General features: G+C 44.4%; 2 protein-coding genes across 2 annotated transcripts in view; one reads left to right on the top strand and one right to left on the bottom strand.

The window, feature by feature from the left end:
- LOC122398264 (probable G-protein coupled receptor Mth-like 1) overlaps nt 1–9,279 on the top strand; it is a 147,671-nt gene extending 138,392 nt beyond the window's left edge. Inside the window, exons 6-7 of the mRNA XM_043397975.1 lie at nt 126–264; nt 8,946–9,279. Of these exons, the coding sequence (XP_043253910.1) occupies nt 126–264; nt 8,946–9,279 (473 nt within the window). The remainder of the gene's footprint in view (nt 1–125; nt 265–8,945) is intronic.
- Nucleotides 9,280–15,986: 6,707 nt separating this feature from the next.
- On the bottom strand, nt 15,987–19,353 carry LOC122398208 (protein MTO1 homolog, mitochondrial). The gene is made up of 8 exons (XM_043397897.1): nt 18,653–19,353; nt 18,397–18,573; nt 17,920–18,327; nt 17,673–17,845; nt 17,142–17,594; nt 16,307–16,410; nt 16,172–16,232; nt 15,987–16,111 (listed from the first exon to the last, which is right to left on the bottom strand). Exons 1-8 carry the CDS (start codon nt 19,161–19,163, stop codon nt 16,016–16,018), a joined length of 1,983 nt encoding a protein of 660 aa, XP_043253832.1. The 5' UTR covers nt 19,164–19,353; the 3' UTR covers nt 15,987–16,015.
- Between the last annotated feature and the right edge of the window lie 328 nt (nt 19,354–19,681).

The following is a 19,681-nucleotide window of genomic DNA, read 5'->3' as shown; positions in this document are numbered from 1 at the left end:
ACGAACCGGCGTAGCCTTGTATCTGTTTTGCATCTCCGATACGCAGCGCGGATCTTCACAAGGATACACAGCTAATTTTTTTTTTAAATTTTCGTTCTACAAGTTTTCCTGTTTCCCCGTTTCAGGCGACATGGAGATCCTGGCGTACTTTTTCGGGCCCATCGGCGTCCTGCTCGCGGTGAACCTGCTGTTCTTCGCGGCGACCGCTCGCGAGCTGACGTGCGGCCTCTGGAAGGGCGAGTTCGTGAAGAGCACCACGGAAAGGTAAGCGAATTTTTCCGGGTTCCACGACCTAAACCAAAAGGGAAACTCCCTTGGAAAACTCCGAGCTAAATTAAGTTCCGTTCGCGGTTTACGAGACGGTTCCTCGAGATTCGATCCGGCGCCGGATACGCCTGTTCCCCCCCTGTGCATATCCGCGAGAGAAAAAGAAATATTTACCTGGAAGCCAGACCCGCAAACACGGTCTCTGGCGTTTCTGCGCCTTTGTTTCCAGCAAATATTTGCCGCGAAATTTTTTTCCACGAACGTTTAACAGTTCTTTTACAACGTTCGGAAAAAGAATCGGCCGCGCGTCCGGTGATTCGCCCCGAAATCGTTTCGCGAAATGAATGTTTACAGGAACATTATGGTTTCTAGAATCGTCGCGCGGGATTAAAAGTTTCGAGATCCAAAATTAGAGGGCGACTTTGGCCGGATCTTGGATGCCTCGTTTCGCGGATCGAGACGCTGCAGGATATTTCGAGGGTTGGGGTTGTTCGAGTTCGTTTCGGGAACGATTAGCGGAGTTGGCGAGCTCGGGAAACCTTAAACCGCGTTCCAGCCGTGTTAAAGAAGCTCGTTTATTCGGTTCTCCGGCGCGATATACAACGATTAACAGGAGCGAGCAGCGGAAACGCGATACGCTCGAGCCGCGAGGAGGATCGCTCGTTTTATTGCCTCCATCCTCGCCAACGATGCTTTATTTCGGCGCGAAGGACAACGCTCCGGGGCGGATAAACATCAAGGATTACTGGCTCGCGACGATATTCCTGCAGATTATCGGGATCTTCCGCTCGGAGGGACGCGCGACAACCCTTTAACGCGGGAGAAGCGATATTTGACAATTTCTTTAGAATTTAAGGGTTCATATTTTCTTTAACATTTCAAGACTGTGGATAAAATAATAAATGTCGACTAACATCCTTCGTAATAATAATTATTTAAACTATTTTTTATTGCATAATTAAATTAGAAATTTATTGAGAGGATCATTTATTGTATTCAGAGACGTGTATCTTCGACAATTTTGCATTTTCTAAGCAGAATTTTAAACTGCACACCGATCAACGCCATTGACACAAGGAATAATTTATTATTTCATCCAAAGTAACAAAAAAAAAATCTTTGTATCTTGAAATGTTAAAGAATATGCTGCAAAAATTGTACATGAGTTTCGTCCTTTATTTCTGTGCATCGAAAATAATAAAATACCCCAAGAACCCTGTGCTGAAAATAAAAATTAACGAAGCACAGAGGGCCGTGAAAAACGTCGAAGAAAATTGTCAGATCGAAGGGCATTGTCCCCGGGATTCGACGGTCGAAGTGTCGTTTGACGAGTCGCATTTTTTCCGGATATTTATGCGAGCGCGCCTTTTTATAGAGCAGACTCAAAGGAGAATTTATTTTATCACGGCCGCGCCGACAGATATCAGGCATCGAATCGTTATTTTCCATTCGTTCGACCGTTCCACGGGTCCCTTCGAACCACCTTTGCTCCCTCGTACCGGCGCGAAATTGATATTGACGATCTCAATTTGCGATTCTCTTTCGGTCGAGCCCTCCCCCGTACCCCCCGCCGCCATAATGGCGGATACGGATTCTCTCTCGCGCGTACGTTTCCTCCCCGTTCGTAATTTCGAGAAGCTCGCTCTTTTTCATCGACCGGGCGTTACGTCGATACACAAATATTCGGTGCGCGGGTTCGAAACGCGCGGAGTGGACGAACGAAATTATGATCTACGAATTAATATTGCAGGCCAGCGTCGATTTACGGGCTTGGCGATAGGGAATTACAGGGCTGAAAGAGTTGTAGGGAACGGTGAAAAATATCACCTGTTACGCGCGCCTTCGTTTGTTTCTCCATTAGAAATTTATTCGATCTTTCCAAACAGGTTCTTAAAACATTTCCACATGTTCCAGATATTAAGTTTTCAACGTGGTCCCGCAACAACGTGATCTTGAAACGAACTTGAACAATGAAATTGACATCGACGGGAACGGAAACGGATACGTCGCTTAACGATTTTGAAAAAATCGTGCAATCGTTGTAATTTACGACTGATCTCGTTCAGGGGGGGGGAGAGTTTATTGATATTCGTGGCGTTGCTTCGCGGTACTTGGACCAGTCGTATCTTTCAACAGACACGTTATCCTGATTAATCGCTGCGCCCGAACTTTATTCAGTTTAAAACAAACGAAAATTGATTTCATTTATTTGCTCTGCGTAATGGCTAGATCTTTCTGAATGGAGAAGCAACGTGCTCTTCAAGGTTTCCTCGAGGTGGGGGTTTTCTAGAAGATCTTAAATAACAATCGTGACTAAATGTTTTTGAATGAAACATTGGACGCAAGAAACGATGCAAATAAATTTAGCAAGTTCGTTTCTATATTTGCCAGGATCCTCTCGAGCGTTCTTTTACGAGATACACAAAGAGGTTCATTTATCCGATGATGACTCAGACTGGCGAACGCACGCGCGCGTCTGTTAAACAATACGACTCATGCCCGAGCATTTTTCAAAACGCGATCTGGTACGACATGGTCTGCGCTGCAACGCGAAACGACCACGTAGGATCCTTTTCGCGGATCAGAAATAAATATGGCGGCTTAAAAATAGAAACCATTCTTGATCTCCGGCGAAGGTTGATCCGCCGATCTATGTTAGCACGATGTTTTCCTACGTTCCCCGACAGCCGCGTCTTTTTCGGGGCATCCTGTTGTTACAGCAGCGATTATTCGCAGAGTTTAGTTTAAAAAATCGTCCGAAAGAAATTTGCCACGGAGGATCGATGGGGAAGCCAAAACATTTGTCTGTTAACACCGTCGGAACACAGAACGACGCGGAAAAGTTTCCGGACGGATCGGTTGTCTAACTTTGCTTCCTCGAGAGGCAAAATGAATTTTGAATAACATTGAATTCGGATATAATGAGGATAACGAGCTACGAAGCTGGAGCGTATAACAGGAACCCGAGATATTTCTCCCCGGGGCACGTCAAACATGCTTTCGAGCTTCAGATTTTGTTAAAATTTTATCGCGCGAATAAAAACAGTGGCTTCGGTGCACGAAAATCGTGAAACTTTCGTTCGTTCGTGGAGCTGCGAAAGAAAAATTTATGGACAAGGAAACGATTCAAATTTTGAAAATTCTATGGATCATGGATCGTATATTAAATTTTGAATTTACGAGCCTGGCAATTAAAAATATGATCGTCGGGGAAACTTTTAAACGCCATTGTACTTCGTATCGCGTTGCCAATGAGCCACGCGCTAAAAATACACGCCGGTAATTTCCGCGCTGTTTTCATCAAACTTTGGGGGAAACTCTTCTTGCTTTCGTTGCCTGTTAATTCACGGATTGCAACGCGTTAATTGGTGGAATAATTCATGATAATACGGCGATAGCGGGGACCTGAAAGCACGCGAAGGTCGTAGAAAGTTCATTCACGGGGCTCCCGCTGAATGGCATACTACAGCTTCGCGATTTAAAAGGTCCCGGTGGCCGAAATAAACGCGACGCGAATAAAACTCGGATCGCTCAAAGGAAACCCTTCTGAATTATGCTTGGACCCGTGTCGACAAGGTTGTCGGTTGAATGTGATAAAACACGCGCTATAATCGTCGGCTGGGTGACACAGGCCTTCTCAGATGCTGTCACCACTACTCACGGGACGAATCTTCAAAACTAAAGCTCAAAGAGTCTCCCTGGAGACTGTTAAAACTACTATTTTATACTACGCAATCAATGGCAATTTTATTCCTTTAACGTATAAATAAGTTTGTAGATTCTTGTACGGGTCTTCGAAAAGCACGATTTAATTTCGAGTAAATTTCGGAATGTATTTAATTTTCTTAGGATTCTTCCACACGGTGCATTGCTTAGAGAAACCGTAGTTCCGCGAGTTGAGCCTCGTCATCGTGAAACAGGAATTTCTGACGAGTCAGGCTGTACAGCAGAGGGTCGAGAACGTCATAAGTAGAAGCAGCGACTAATGGTCGGACGCGTCGCGCGAATTTTTCGCGAAACTCGCAGAGCGAGCCCTAAAATTCGTATTCGTTGTCCGTGAAGAAAATTTCTACTTTTTCGAAACTCCGCAAGACTCTGCCGAGTGTCTGAAGCGAACCGTAGTTTCTTTGACTCGACGAGACGGAAGAAGTCGTGGAAAGAACGACCGCGGTTACTAACCTCGCGTAATATTTCAGTATTACGTCGAGCGTGTTATTTTCAGACCGTGACCGCTAATCCCTTCGGGTTAGAAACGTGCTCCGTGATTCTTTTTATCCTAATGGACGCCGCAGAGAAGTTGATACACCGTCTATAGTTGCAAACAAGGACGTTCGTTGTACAGCCGGGCAAAGTGGTCGTGAAATAAACGTCCGTCGTATTATATCGGCGGTAACGAGCGATCGGAGCCGTATATCGATGGCCATTATGACAGCTTTCCCCCCCGGATTCTGTTTTTTCTTTTTTTTTTTCTCTCGTTTCTCGTTATTAATGTCATCGATATTTCCAGTCCCCGGCAGAGACGCTAACAATCCATATCCACCCTTCTATCTCGTTACGTCAATTAACTAGTCGGCGATCCTTCTTTCTTTCGAAACGCGCGGACTGGCATTAATTTGAAGCATCGAACAAAAATACAACCCGAGCCTGTCCGCTGCGAATGATTTTCCCTCGTTCCTCGATCTCCTTCGATGCCCTGTCTCGCGCGTTTTTTGGCACATTCGAATCCTCGTTTCGCGAAACCCTTTGAAGCAGTTTACGGAAGAGATCTCGTTAGACGGGAATGGAAACCGAATTTTGAATATTTAAAGACGACGGGATCCCCTTGTCGGCTTCCTTTGTCAACGAAAGCCGATTTCACGGCTTTCGATCGGTCCTCCTTCATGTTTCCCGTGTTCGGTGTTCTTTCGTGCAGCTGTTCACAGGTGATCGACCGTTCGTTCGCTCTGGACAACTTTTATGCACATCACGGGACGCTTCGTAACGTTCATCCCCGGCGGAGTTTGCCTTCCGTTTCCGTAGCCTCGCGTCTAATTTGTTTCCCGTGCATGTAATTGCCAACCACGACGAGTTTAAAACAACGTTGGCAAATCATTGCCGCTGGAAAAGTAACAAACCCCGGTACAAAACGCTTTTGCATCGTTTATAGTAACACGTAAACAATATTCCCATTAGTTTCCGTTTACACCGTCTCTGTTTGATTTCGATTTTATCATCCGCGCGTCGCGATCGCTGTTGCTCGGTATTATTGCGATACGAGCGAACTGTGAATAATATAATAGCAGCATTTCCGTTTAAATTAATGGACCGGATGAATAAAATAGAGATAGAAATGTATACGCGCGGTCGATCCTTTTAAACGTCCATCAATTATTTCCCGAATTTCACTCCGCGGTGGACAGGAATTTTTCTTTCGTCGCTTTACGAGTGTAATTCATTAAAATTTTCTCCTTCGAAAGTCTCGGACAGATCCGTCATCTTCGCTCGTCTACACGACCCTTGAGATCCTTGATCTTTCGTACCACTTAGCTAATTCCCATCCCACTCGTTACCATAGTCATCTATTTCTACTTGTAAATTTCAAGTTTCATTTCCCTGATTATCTTCCCGTTGTTACGGACCTCCTCGGCTCGTAAATTCCTGATCTCCCGATCTACTTCGCTTTCGAGCACAGCACCGTTTATTCGATACTTCGTATCTTCTTGGTCGAGTGGATAGGAAATTAAGAAACGTTGAGATTATCTGTTTTCACTTTACATCGTTATAAGATATAATTAGCGTGAGAAAATGTAAAGAAAACCTACTGATTCATTAGGACGATACACCATAAATACCACGCAATGTACATTTTATACATTTTCTAAATTTTTCTAAGCCTCCTAACCTTTCCTGAATCTCTCAATTTTACTTCCTCTGTATTCTACAATTTCCAACCTAATACGATTTCTCTATAAACCGTGAAGAATCTTACTGTACGTTCATAGAAATAAAATTGATTTTGCATCGGTTCGTACGGGTAATCGTGCGATCTTTACCGATTAAAAAACCGTGTTTCTATGGTCGAAGCGCCCCTAAATGGCCCATCGATGCGACGCGTCGTTTGTTCCCGGCTCAAAGCCTGCCTCGCGTTTAATAATAATAACAATAACACAGCTTGTCGATTGCAATTCAACATACGGAACAACAAGTATTATACAACACGCTTCACCGGCGACAATGCCAACCGTACGCCGAAAATCCATCATTTCGTTGTTCACCGTTGGGTCGATCGACCATCCGGTCGCGTAACAGCCCCAGTCAAACTTTACGCGAACGTTCGCGTCGCTGATTTGACTTTCATAATCTGTCCTCCCTCTGATGGACGCTACATTTAGAGATCGTCCAAAGTTGCCTGGAAACCATAATCGCGATCCCATCGGACCGGGAAAAGGACAGAATTATCGCCTAACAAAAACGGTAAACGTCGTCGAAATAATTTAAAAATCTGATTAAGGAATGCTCGATCGAATTGTGAAAAGAAATTTCATTTGGTTCGCGTATCCAGGAGTTAATCAACGTAGTGGCTGAACTTGCAGGGGCTACTTTCCGTGATCGAATCCCATAAAATTCGGCAAACTGCTTTTATTGCGGAGATTGCTTTTATTTGACCGGTGCAATTCAGGGTTAACAACGCGTTAACGACTGGTAGGATCTATAGTGCATTCTCTTGGTATCGAAAGTTCTAACAGCGTGTCGTTAAACGTATAACAATCCTAGACACGCAAGGTTGCATCCAATTCTGTTAACCCTTTCCGTACTTTAACGAGTCTGACTCGCGATGAAGATTTTGGCCCAAACGTAAACATGAGCCACAACGGTTGGTCACGATTCTTATAGCCTCTGTTAGGAAGCAGTTTAGCATCTGGTCTGTTTACCTAACGTTTTGGGCCTGGATTTCGTCCAGCTAAACACCACGAGAAGGGGTCAAACGGTTCCCTTAGAGACATTCTTAGCTACCAAGTTAACTTTAATTGGTGCAACAATTTCATTTCCATTTGGTATTGAAAAATGGTCCTGTGGAACGAATCGAGATGAGACGTCTTGGAATCGCTGGATACAAGAGTATAAACGTCCGCGAGTAAAGTGTATCGCATTAATCAGAGAAAGGCAGGGGGGGTTGAGATATGGGACACCGGTTTCTGGCAAGTGGGTGTGGACGGGGTAGCAGGGAAAGAGGGTCCCGGAGCTTTGTAACTCGGCAATTCCGCGACACGACACCGTAACGAGCCGGGAATATTCTGCCGGAACGTATTAATAATGCTTTGACTCCGACCACAATGCGATGCATACATTACGCGGGCGGCGCAACGTGTCATGACGAACAAACGGATACGTTCGCGGGGCTGATTTATGCCCGTCGTAATTGAACGTCGCGCTAATTGAATCGGGAACGTTTTTGTCGCCCGGAAATTCGTTGCGTATCCTGCGTTGCTCGACAACGGGGACGCCGCCTCCGAGCGAGACACATCGCGCTGAAAAGAATCCGTCGTTGCGGCCGGTCTCCTGCCCCCCCCATCGTCCGATCGAACCGATATAAATCACATTTAGCGGCTTTATTTGCTTTATCCGCGACTTTTTATTGTTCCCGGTTGAAACATTGCCCGCACGACCATTCGCAGCTTCTCGACGATTTAATACTCGTTCGCCTCTATCCCGCGGGAGAAGGTGCATATTTTTCAATATCCATTCAACGTCGGGTGATTTTAATTTGTGTACAAAAATCGTACCTCTTCCGGGATTAGGGAATGTGTAGACGCTTCAACTTTTATGGATAAAATGCGAATAAAGCAGGGAAGGTTCGCAACGAACTGTTTTTAAAGGGCTCGAAACAAAGTTCTGAAAAGCGGAGCAATTGGCCACGTGGTTTACCGAATTCCTACGGCCAATCAAGACCCCGGGCCCCGGTTTACCGTTTCGCGAACTTTTTTAATCACGGAACATTTTTCATCCCGCGGTATATTTGCGGAACTCTAGCATTCCTTTAGAACGAGAAACATACAATATAATGAACGGGGTAATGAATTTCATTTTCGTAGACTATACCTGTCGTCGCGATAAATATGTGAGGGTGTTATCGTCAATAATAGACCCATACTCATGGCTCATATCTGCTATTTATTGACACGATGTATTTTAGTAGTCTGACAACACATGGTACTCTGATGTTCATAGGAAGTATTTACTGTCAAATACTGGGGTTCTGTTCATAAATAGTTGAGTGATATTAGTCCAACTATCCTTATTTTTTGGACAAATTATTCCCGCATAGAATTCGCTATTACTTGAAAAGGGGGTCAAATTGAAGATATCTTTATATGAACTTTTGCTATTGCTCTTTTGTGTAGAATCTATCTTTGAAGTGCGTGGATGAACCCTGCGTAGCCTTGTAAATTGCGAACAGGAAAATTCAGTTTCCAAACCTTGTAGTAATCTCGAACAAGATGAAGAACCACGTCCTAAATTAAAAAATATTACAAAACGACCGTTCCATATAAAATCACCCCTTAACTGCTGGATGGACTATCCAAACGTTGCAGTAAATCGAGAAATGTTTTAAAAAAATGATAAGACTCACCCAGATCCTAGGCACCGGTTTCGAAGTGGGATCGTTCGACTGATGATGGGAACTTTTCTCGTTTCAGAGCCGCTCTAGGTCGAGTCTGCATGAAGCTGGTGGTCGTGATGGGCGTCACCTGGGTGGCCGACGTGGTCTCGTGGGCAGTCGGCGGCCCCCAATACATCTGGTACTTCACGGACATGATAAACGCCTTCCAGGGCGTGCTGATCTTCGCGGTGGCTGGCTGCCAGCCGCAGGTACGCGCTGCGCTGAAGAGGATCTGCAACAGGAACCCGAGGACCAACGCCGGAAGGCAGGGGAACGGGCTGAGCACCACCAGCCACGGGATGCCCAGCATGGGCGACAGCGTCACTCAGAACCCGAGCACGAAGACCGCCCCGTTGGAGACCATCTGCTAAACGACCTCGAGGATTCCGCGCGCGTCCACATCCTGCCGGAAGCCACGGTTTCTTTCGCCGTGGAACAAAGATCCGCGTACAATGGACGCGCGGGATCGAAAGGGATCGTCGAACTTTGCGAGCATCGCGAAGAACCGTACGCGTCGTGCGGAAAAGGTTTTTTTTCTAGCTTTCGCCGTTCGCGAGAGAAACGCTCGGATAAACTTCCGGCAGGATCGCGGCAACCACGGCGAACTTTGACCGACAAAGGGTGAACTTGGCGCGGTTTGGTCGTCGGGAGGTCGTCGACCTTGAAGGAAGAAAGTTCCCCGGGCAAGAATGCTCGACGCGGACGAGCGTCCCCGTGGGCCAGCGGAGCAAACGGTACCAGCGCACCGAGGCTGACACTTTGAATAGTTCATTGTCTCGGTGGGACACAATGGCGAGGCAGAGAAAACAACCCGAAGCGACAAATATTCATAGAGGCCGCGGTTCGAGGCCTCTCGTGGGAGGCGCCTCGTCGCGGTTCCGGTTCGAATTTCGAGCTCGAATCGTAATTTGTACTTCGCGACGTCGAGTTGTCCGTCTTGATGCTCCGCGGTCAGAGGTGGGCAGAACCTTGTCGAACCGTAGAAACGTTCTGCCAAAAAACGAGCCCCCCAGGTGCTCGTTTCTTTAGATTTTGTACTTTGAGGTACGTTTGGATCTCGCGAACAGGAAACTCTGACATCGATTTTTATTCGTTCAACTTGGAATGTCATTTCGTTTTTTTTTAACGTTTCTCTAAGCCCTGCATTAACATGGTAAGATAAACAGGAAATCTTTTTTTATTTAGTACGGTTGCATCGATTTTATACGTTCAACGTGGGATACGATTTGATTCTGTAATTTTTGAAACTTTTCTACGGATGTCTCGCCCATCTCTGTCTAGGATCCATCCGATGCACTCGTTGCAACGTGAAACAGAACTGAACGATGACAGACGCAACGCGCGGTGAAACGCAGCTGCCCGATCGGTTATTTATAAACGCGAATTTAACGAGACGATACGTGGCCGATACGAGTCGCTACTTTGTTCGAATTGTTATTAATAAACGGCGCCAGCCAGCGACGAGGACCCTTCAGGCCGCCATTCTCGATCCTGAGACCACGCAACGACTGTTTCCATTTATTTTTACGCGACGACTCGGCCCTTTCGCGATTTGGGAAAATAGATTCGAAATTCTGATTTTTCTTTTTGCGCGAGAAGGAATAACTGGATCCAAGTGAAAATTGGTACACACACGGTCCAATTAATCCGATAAAATTTAACTTTGGAAGATATAAATACGCGTCTGCGGAGCGTGTCAGGGTTTGAGAAGAAATCGAGACGACCTTGACCCTCGTTTACGATCATCGTCCAGGAAAGGACGAGCGATTAATTCATCGCATTCTTCCTCGCCCCGTCCCCGGCTTCATTATTCATCGGGCGTTCCCGAAGCCGCGAGCGATCGCTCTTCAATTTCTCTTAGCATAAATTTGCATCGGCGTCAATTTTCTTTAGCATAAATTTCCCCGTGTTGCAATCGTGGCACCCATTAGTGCGCCGCGTTACCAGTTTTAAATTTCGAAGATGATTATTGACCCGTAGGATGCAGATCCGATTTGGAACAATAGTTACAGTTTAGCGCGAGCGTGCGTTCAATTATTCACGTTCCTTCATTCTTCTCGTCGTCCTAATTTCGCGAATCGATCGACGACGAACCGTGCTTCAACCGCGCTGTACCATTGTTCCAAAACCCACTTCTAAATCGGTACTTTGGCGGCCTCGATCGTTCCCGATCGTTTCGAATTTCGATCGAGTTTCGCTGCGCTGCGTTGCGTTGTCCATCGTAAAGCCATTTTCGTGGAAAATGGATGAATCAGAGGGAAAGTATATCCGCACTGCCAAAACCGATTTTGATAATCTAGATTTAAAACGAAGCAATAGGCTTTCTTCGCGATCGTGTCGGTTCTATCGCTGGGAAGCGGAACGAAGTATCGTTCGCGCGTCTCTGTTAGGATCGAAGAGCCATCATTTTGTACTTTTTAATACAAACGTTAACGAGAGACGAACAGCGAGACGATTCTTCTCTCTCGGCCTTTTTCTTTGTAAAACTTTTTCACGCGCGAGTCACGTTCTCGCGAAGTCATAACGTAGGTAGGTCAGGGCATAATCGACGACAACTCGTGACAATACACTCTAGGAATTCAATGCCTTCTGAAATGCCTTCCAAATGTGGTGTTCAACGTGCCGAATTGTATACAATGGGGAACCAGACGGAGACCCGGGTGAAATCTCCTCGGTTCTCGCAACGCGTGCGACCAACGCGCGCGAGATTACCATTTCTCCGCGCGATTTCCGGCGTAACTTCCGATGACGTTCGCCGACAGATTCATTTGCCCCGCGCCGATGAATTAATCACGGTTACCCGACCGCGAAACAACAATCGAATCACGCCGAAATCCTTGCAACGTTGCCCGAAGAACCGTAAACTCGTCGTCCATTTTCGATTTCGATTGCAACTTGAACGATAATTTTTTTTTCAAAGACTGGTGGACAAATTACATTGCATCGCTTTCGTAGATATATAAATGTTATTATCTGATGATTTGTTCGTTGATTTAAATCAAATTACAATGCAATCGAGGGATGCGTCATCGAAAGTCGTCGGATCGCACGCACCGCATAAAAAAAAAACCGTCTTACGTCCACGTAGAGTTAGTACCTCGCACTCGAGTTTCATATTCGTAAGAACACACGCGCGCGTAGTCGTCGACGCGTAAACGGGAGTAGAGTAATAATCGTCGTTGTTTCTTCAGGTGCATCCAAGAGACTGAGCCGCATACCCATCGCTCATGGTAGCAGAAACCGTCAGACTTCCGCCCTAAGATCTACCAAATCGTTTCGATAATACAGAAAATAATATCAGAGTTACAGAATGGTCATAGGAAGAAGATTGTACCTATCACTGGTCAGACTTGACCTGTTCTCGATTCAATATTTAATTACCAAGACCTTCCAAATCGTTTTGATAATACAGAAAATAATATTAGAGCTGCAGAATGTTCATAAAAAGGAGATTGTGCACATCATTGGTCAGACTTGACCTGTTCTCGATTCAGTATTTAATTACCATGATCTACCAAATCGTTTCGATAATACAGATCTCAAATAGCATCAGAGTTGCAGAATGTTCATAGGAAGGAGATTGTACCCATCACTGGTCAGACTTGACCTGATCTCGATTCAGTATTTAATTCAGTATTAAAGGAAAGACGCGGACCAAGCGAGAAATATTGAATTCGAGGAATAAAACCATGAACTATAATTTTTCAAAATAAGTTTGGATATAATAACACAACCTTAAGGAAATCTTCGGGTCAACCAGCCCTATGGAAAGTTAAATTCGTAGCAATCATTTTTGAAACATGAAACGAATATTCTAAAAATTGACCAGTCTCTGGTGTGTCTGTACAAATTGAAACGAGGGGAATCTTCGAGCGGGAACAGACGGTTTCACATATATCTCGTTAGTTCCTTCCTTTCTGGTGTGAGTGTGAGTGGAACCGCCACGTCGAAGTTTCGATACGAAACAATTCTCGCAATTCTCGCTAACAACGGGGCTAATAGTCGATACTGCCAAGTAACAAACTATCTTTTTACCCCTCAACACATGGAAATATTACAGGTGAAAATCTTTTACAATCCTTAAACATATTAAGTAGATCGATAGACCTATATTTTGAAACGCAGAGCAAGGATTAAAATTTATCTGGAATGTTATCAGAGCGATTAGCGCGAGTCCCGTCGCTAATTGTTAAGCGTTCCCCTCCGCGGAGGGTCGTAAAGTAAAAGAAAGATTAAGAGAAATCGAACGAGACTTCGATGGCGGTCGCGTGTGCTGTGTGCCCGGAGTCGCGTGTCGCGTGTAATCGCGTGACAATGCGAGCGTGCGAGAGGCACCATGTAATTAGTATATTAACGAGCGGTAACTTCGTTATAAATCCCCTCGCTGTGTATAATCGCGACCGAACAATGCGCGACAAGGCGCGGTGACAGGATTTTCGGAGCTTTCACGATCGTGCTTTGCGTCAGAGACGGGCAGAATTTCATTCGAACAACAGTTTTCATTTACGACGTTCATCGAACAGTTGCATTTGTTCTCATTTTGCTGTGATAAATACTCCATTCAACGATTCGAATCCCAATTTTTATTGGACGAGCCAACGGATAAAAATCGCCCGTCTTTCGTTCGAAATAGAAATCCTGCTCGTCGACGATCGATCGATCCACAGCCGCGGAACTGGCACCGAGTCGCGCGCATCGATCGTCGCGCGCCATCGTATCCTTGTAGATAACATTTTCCCGTCATTATTGTATTACGTGTAATTATAGCGGATGTTAGATCACGATTAACGAACGATAACGCTGCTCTAACCACTAAGCGTATAAGTTATTATAGTCCGTCGCGACAGGCTCGAGCAGGGTCGCCACGCGAGCCAGAGATTCTTTAAAAATTGATCCTTTTGTAAAGATTACTACCAAATTGAAATTGGCGGCCCGATTCGAGGGGAACGCGAATCTTCGGATCGTTCTTCGTTGGAAGCTGATCGCTGGACGGACCTCACTGTACATTAACTTTATAGTTCGTCGGATAGATAGCGTAATCTGATAAGCTGAGGAACACCCGTAGCCTTAAACTAATTTATTCGGAGTAGTTGGCGAACAATAAGAGAAACGTTGCGTATAGAGTAGTGCTATCGATACCAGAGACACTCGAGTACCCTAAATCGTCGAAACTTTTACGATAAGACAAAGTTTGCATATTTGTTTTTTAATTACTTGATCAGGGTTTATACCTTTTGATGTCGAGAAATACCAATTTGATCGAGTTGATTTATTTTTCGAGACTCGTAAAGGGGAACGAAGCTTCCGAAATTAAAAAGATTCAAAATCTAACTATGGGGTGTCTTGAGTAATAGGCTCGTATCGATAGCCCCCCCAGTATAGGGTACACGTAAGCGTATAAACGTACACGGTAGCTTGCCAGTATAGAGGCGTAGAGTTAAGAAACTCGTGAATTACGGGGGGGCACGGAGCGCGATCGTGTTCTGGGCGAGAAAAAGGCGATCGTTTCACGGGGGGGGGAAACCTCGCGATCGCGGTCGACCGACGCGTAACCGATTATCGGGGGGGGACCGCGTGCCTCCGCGTAATTTACGTGCGCGGCGGAAAATCCAACGTTGAATTTAACATCGTCGAACGTTCGCGATGGAATGTCGGTATGTGATTCGTAAAAAGAAACGATCCGAAAGAAAAATCCGAAATTCCAAAGCAAACATTATTTCCGAACGGCGATTCAAAATTTTCTATCACTTCCGAAGACTGATATTTTTTTTTTATGGAAAACTTTTGCGTCCATCTTGTACCATCGACGTGTAAATTAGGCTCGACGTTGGATCGTACGCGCGATAGGTTTTACCAGTTTGGCCAAAATCACTCGTCACTTTTTGTATATTTTTTACACCCCCCTCCTCGCATCCGGCGACCGTTTACCGTCGATGCGGAGGAGCGAACGCGAAAATTGTTATACCGAGATGTACGTCGACTCTTCGGAGACGCCGCGGAGGCTATATACAGAGAGACAATAGTATTAACTGCGTCGTGCATCGTGGACGAGCTCGACCACGGGCTCGTTGTCATTCGTGCAAACCATGTAGAAAAGAAACCGACGACTATGGTAGAGAATTTATGATTACAACGACCCTGTACTACGGCCGATCGTACACCATTCCTGTACAATGTATCGTAACAGTATTTACTATGGTACTAATGGTAATAAATGGTAACTGTTAGTACGTCTTTCGCCTACCTTCACTCATCGTCAGGCTCCTCATTAAAAATTAAAGAAAAATATTCCCAATGTTCTCCAATCCGATACGAAAATTAAAAATTACCTATGCAACAAGTTCAGAGGTTATTCAAAACGCACCAACTTATAGAAAATATCTTAAAATGACACATTGAATAACCTAACCTAACCACGGATTCGCGTGCCGCCATAAAGTAAATTAATTATTCCAATAATCTCGGTAACAACGTTTACTCCAGGTATGCATCATCGATTTGGTAGCGAGAAGTTTGGGGTCGTACGTACCTTGACTAATTCGATCACGTAACTTCTCCACCACGGACTCCGTTGTTAGTCGCGTAGAGCGAAACGGAAACTTCGACCGCGTCGTAAGTTAGGGACAATTAACCGGTCTTAATAAACGAACGAATTTTACAGGCGTCCCGCAATTAGACTCGTCCCCTCGGTAACAAGCTCGTGGCACGCGAAGAATATTCGACGAAGTGCATACTCGCTCGTTTTACCGACAGTTCCCTGGTAACGTTTCGAAACGGTGGCAAACATCGACTTTCGATAATTCTTGTCAAACACTAGACAAGCCTGTATTTAAAGAGGATCGATGAGCACAGCGCGTTTCAGCGGTTAAATCGAGAAGGGGGCAACGACCATTTTGTTTACTTTGCTGGTAAGTCGAACGTTTACCGTTTATCGATGTTGGTCGAGCATCGAGAATTCAGGTCGATTGTTCGGTAAACGATCGCGTCGGTTATTTTTGGTTATGTTCAGTCCGTTGCACTTATCGAGGCAAACGTGGGGTGATCGATATCGAATTCGGGAGAAAGTTCTGTGAAAATCGTCGTGTCAAATTCTTTATTTATAATGATTTACACGCTACTTGGGTTACACTTATACTTTATATAATATATCAACCGCAAAATAGCCGCCGGTGTTACGCCTGCGATTCGACTGGCTGCAGCGATCTGGCAAGTAGAAACAATGATACACATAATTACGCGAAATGCAATAATAATCGAACTTACCGTGTACGGTTGCAATTCTACGAGCTTCTGCCTCTCTTCCATGGATAATGACAAACGAGGCCTGGAATCGATAGTAAAGTCAACTGTTATGGTTAATAGATATCGACAACTTTCGTTCCGAATAATTACACTTACATGCTATAGTCGATGTTTGGAGGTATCGTCATCTGTTCGTTCTTGCGAATTTCATTGACCTCTTGCTGTTGTTCCGCGATGTAATACGCATAAGTCGCTTCTATCTAGAAGATCAATTGATTGGTCATAACAATCAACGACGAATCTGTACTGATTTACCGATATTACTCGTAATAAGATACGACGACTACGGTCTCGTGCGTTTCTAACGGGAACGAACCAACTACGGACAACTCTGCTCTCTGGGACTTATTCACAGGCTTTCCAGACACTTTAGTAAAACTAATACACTTAATATCTGATATGCAGCATAATTTTGTCTCATTACAAAACATACATCGAAAACATTGAGAGAGTTCAACACAAATTTCTTCCTCTCTTTGCTAGGCATAGTGGGAGTCCCATGCCTCTTGAATCACATAATTATGATGACTTATTAATACTAATCTTCAAACATTGCATAGTAGAAGGAGAATCTCAGATATTATGTTTGTAAGTGAGCTAATCAAAGGTCGTATTTCGTGTTCAACTATTACTCAATTGTTTCCTTTGTATGTACCATCTAGATATTTAAGAAATCAGTTTCTATTTTACTCTGAAAGTTACCACACAACATTTGGATCTCAGAATTAGATTTAATCCAACAATCATTAGAAAGTCTAAAGATGAAGTCTAAATCCTTGCAACATATTGTAAATTAATTTATTTTTGTTAAATTCACCAAGCGATAATGTTTGACTATGTAAAATCCACATCTGCAGTTCCATATATGTTACATCTTAGTACCAAAGGGTTTAATCCCGTTAATAAATGAATAATAATAATGTTTGCGAACCTGTAATCTCCGGGCGAGGTTGGAGTCGTCGGCGAGGTAACCAAAACGATCGGGAAACGTCGAGATTAACGTATCGACGGTCACACTATTGTCCGCTAGACCCAACATGTCAAAGGCAGATTTCATATTAGAGTTTTTCGATGGTCGAAGTTTTAGTAATTTTCGCCACTCAGTGCTCGATCGTAAATCGCGTTTGCACAAATCTATGCTGTCCTTCAGTTTCGACAAAACATTCTCGGTCTTTGCCATTCTTTCCTCGGCTACGCAGCCGGTTTCGTACCCCTTTCGCGTGAGCCTCGCGTCGGCGTTGTCCGATCGCAGACTCATTCGAAATTCCGCTCGACTGGTAAACATTCTGTAGGGCTCGTTCGTTCCTTGGGTAGTGAGATCGTCGATAAGGACACCGATATAGCCCTCGGTTCGACTTACTATCAGTGGTTTCCTTTTGAGAACCTGCTCAAAATGTTTGCTCGATGTTTTAAAAGATCCGTGCGAGTAATAAAATCAATGAATCGATAGGACGATGAATACCTTAGCTGCAGCATTAGCGCCTGCCACGACACCCTGTGCAGCTGCCTCCTCGTAGCCGGTGGTACCATTTATCTGTCCAGCTAGAAACAATCCTGGTATCTTTTTTGTTTCCAATCTCACGGTCAGTTCTCTGGGATCTATGTAATCGTACTCCACTCCGTAGCCAGGCGTTACTGTTCAGAAAATGATACGAATTCTACCAAAGTTGATTAAACGCTTCGGAGAAAATTATAGAGAAAATACTTGCACATTTTAGCATTCTCTAATCCGGGAATACATTTAATAAGCTCCTCTTGTTTCTCGGCGGGAAGCGTGCATGACAATCCGGATGGATATGTTATGGGAGAGTCCAAGCCTTCTGGTTCTAGCCAAACGTGGTGTCGAGTTGCCGCAAATTTTAAAACTTTGCTTTCTATGCTCGGACAGTGCCGTGGACCCGTTAGTTCCTCCGTTACGTGCAAATTGCAATGCAAGTTATCCCTTACTATTTTCGCGACTGCTTCGTTCGTCGATGTACCGTAACAGTTTAGCTGTTTTTCTGCCGGTATCCAAACGGTGTCGTTCATAAACGAGAAAGGTGTAGGTTCTTTGTCTGGTATCTGTACCCTACATTTAGAAAAATCTATGGTAGATTGCTCCAATCTCGGCGGTGTCCCTAAAATGATCCAATGCATAAATTTGTTGTATCCGAGTACAGAAAGAGTTTAATAAGTAACACAATTACCAGTCTTTAATCTTCCAAGTCTAAATCCCACTCTATCCAAGGTATTGGCTAGACCGATGCTTGGTTCATCGCCTAGTCTACCAGCAGGCCTCTTCTCCAAGCCAATATTAATCTGACCCTTCAGAAAGGTGCCTGTTGTTATAACAACTGCTTCACTGTGTATCTTTGTTCCATCCTCTGCAACAGGATTCCTTCAAAAATTGTAATTTTTCCAAAATGATTATATAATTTAATTAGATAATAGAAACAGGCATACTTAGAATTATTCCATGGCAACTTGGTGTATCTCCCTGTACAATTAAATCCTCGACAGATGATTCCCAAATTTGTAAATCTGGTGTGTTGAAAAGTTCTCCCTGAAGATGTCTTTTGTATAAACTACGATCGATCTGTGCCCTGTACCCCCATACAGCCGGTCCTTTCCTCTTATTTAATACAAAATAATGAATTCCAGACAGGTCACATATACGGCAACAAACTCCATCCAAAGCATCGACTTCTCTCATGAGATGTCCTTTGCCAATTCCACCAAACGATGGGTTACATGACATTTCTCCTATTGTACTTTTCTTATGGGTAACCAGTAAAGTCTTGGCACCCATTCTAGCAGCAGCTGCACACGCTTCTGTGCCAGCATGACCACCCCCAACAACAATCACATCAAATTTGTGTTGCTCGGTGTTAAATGATGCATTCCTTACTAACCGAAGAAACTTTTGTCTATAAGTTCTATGGAAGAGGGATAGTCTAATTCGTTTGAAACTCATTTTCACTTTTACAATGATTTAATGCGACTGTCACGTATAGGTTATATGTATTGAAAGTCAGTTTTAAGAAGCAAATTGTGCATACATCATACAGAATAGTTTAATGCTTGGACTGACAATCTATTTACAAAGAGACTGGATAGTAAAATAACATATCAAAAATGCCAGACGGATTACCGGAGATACCTCGTTCCAATTCCTCACACTACGCCCGATCATGCGTACGTGAGCTCGTGGAGTTTCGGAGAGTCGACAAAGGCAAACTGACACATGCTGCCCTCTTTCTCGATTCTCCGAAGCTGCCCGAAGTAATTTCGGACCGTCTCGTGGGAGTCGAGAGAGGAAGCCTCATTTGCCTTCTCGCTCTTGAACAACTGGAATTCGACCTCACGTCGAGGGCATACGATTCCAAGTCTCGACTGCCCAGGTATCTTTTACTTTCCGACCTATGTATGTAGACGAACATAAGCAAGGTACTATAATGAAACAAAATTTTGTGAAATTCTTCTTACGGAAAT

Source organism: Colletes gigas, unplaced genomic scaffold (genome assembly GCF_013123115.1).
Source record: "Colletes gigas isolate AHSC1104 unplaced genomic scaffold, ASM1312311v1 Colletes_gigas_Sc00011, whole genome shotgun sequence".
Classification (NCBI taxonomy): Eukaryota; Metazoa; Arthropoda; class Insecta; order Hymenoptera; family Colletidae; genus Colletes; species Colletes gigas.
Note: the sequence above shows the minus strand (reverse complement) of the source record. Positions and strands in the feature narration are given on the sequence as shown.

Excerpts from the sequence above, each read along its gene's own strand:
- LOC122398208 (XM_043397897.1), bottom strand. The coding sequence starts at position 19,163 with ATGAGTTTCAAACGAATTAGACTATCCCTCTTCCATAGAACTTATAGA. Across the intron at positions 18,328-18,396 it reads ACTTGGAAGATTAAAGACTG|GGACACCGCCGAGATTGGAG; the intron begins GTAATTGTGTTA and ends GGATCATTTTAG. Across the intron at positions 17,846-17,919 it reads ATTAGAGAATGCTAAAATGT|TAACGCCTGGCTACGGAGTG; the intron begins GCAAGTATTTTC and ends TTTTCTGAACAG.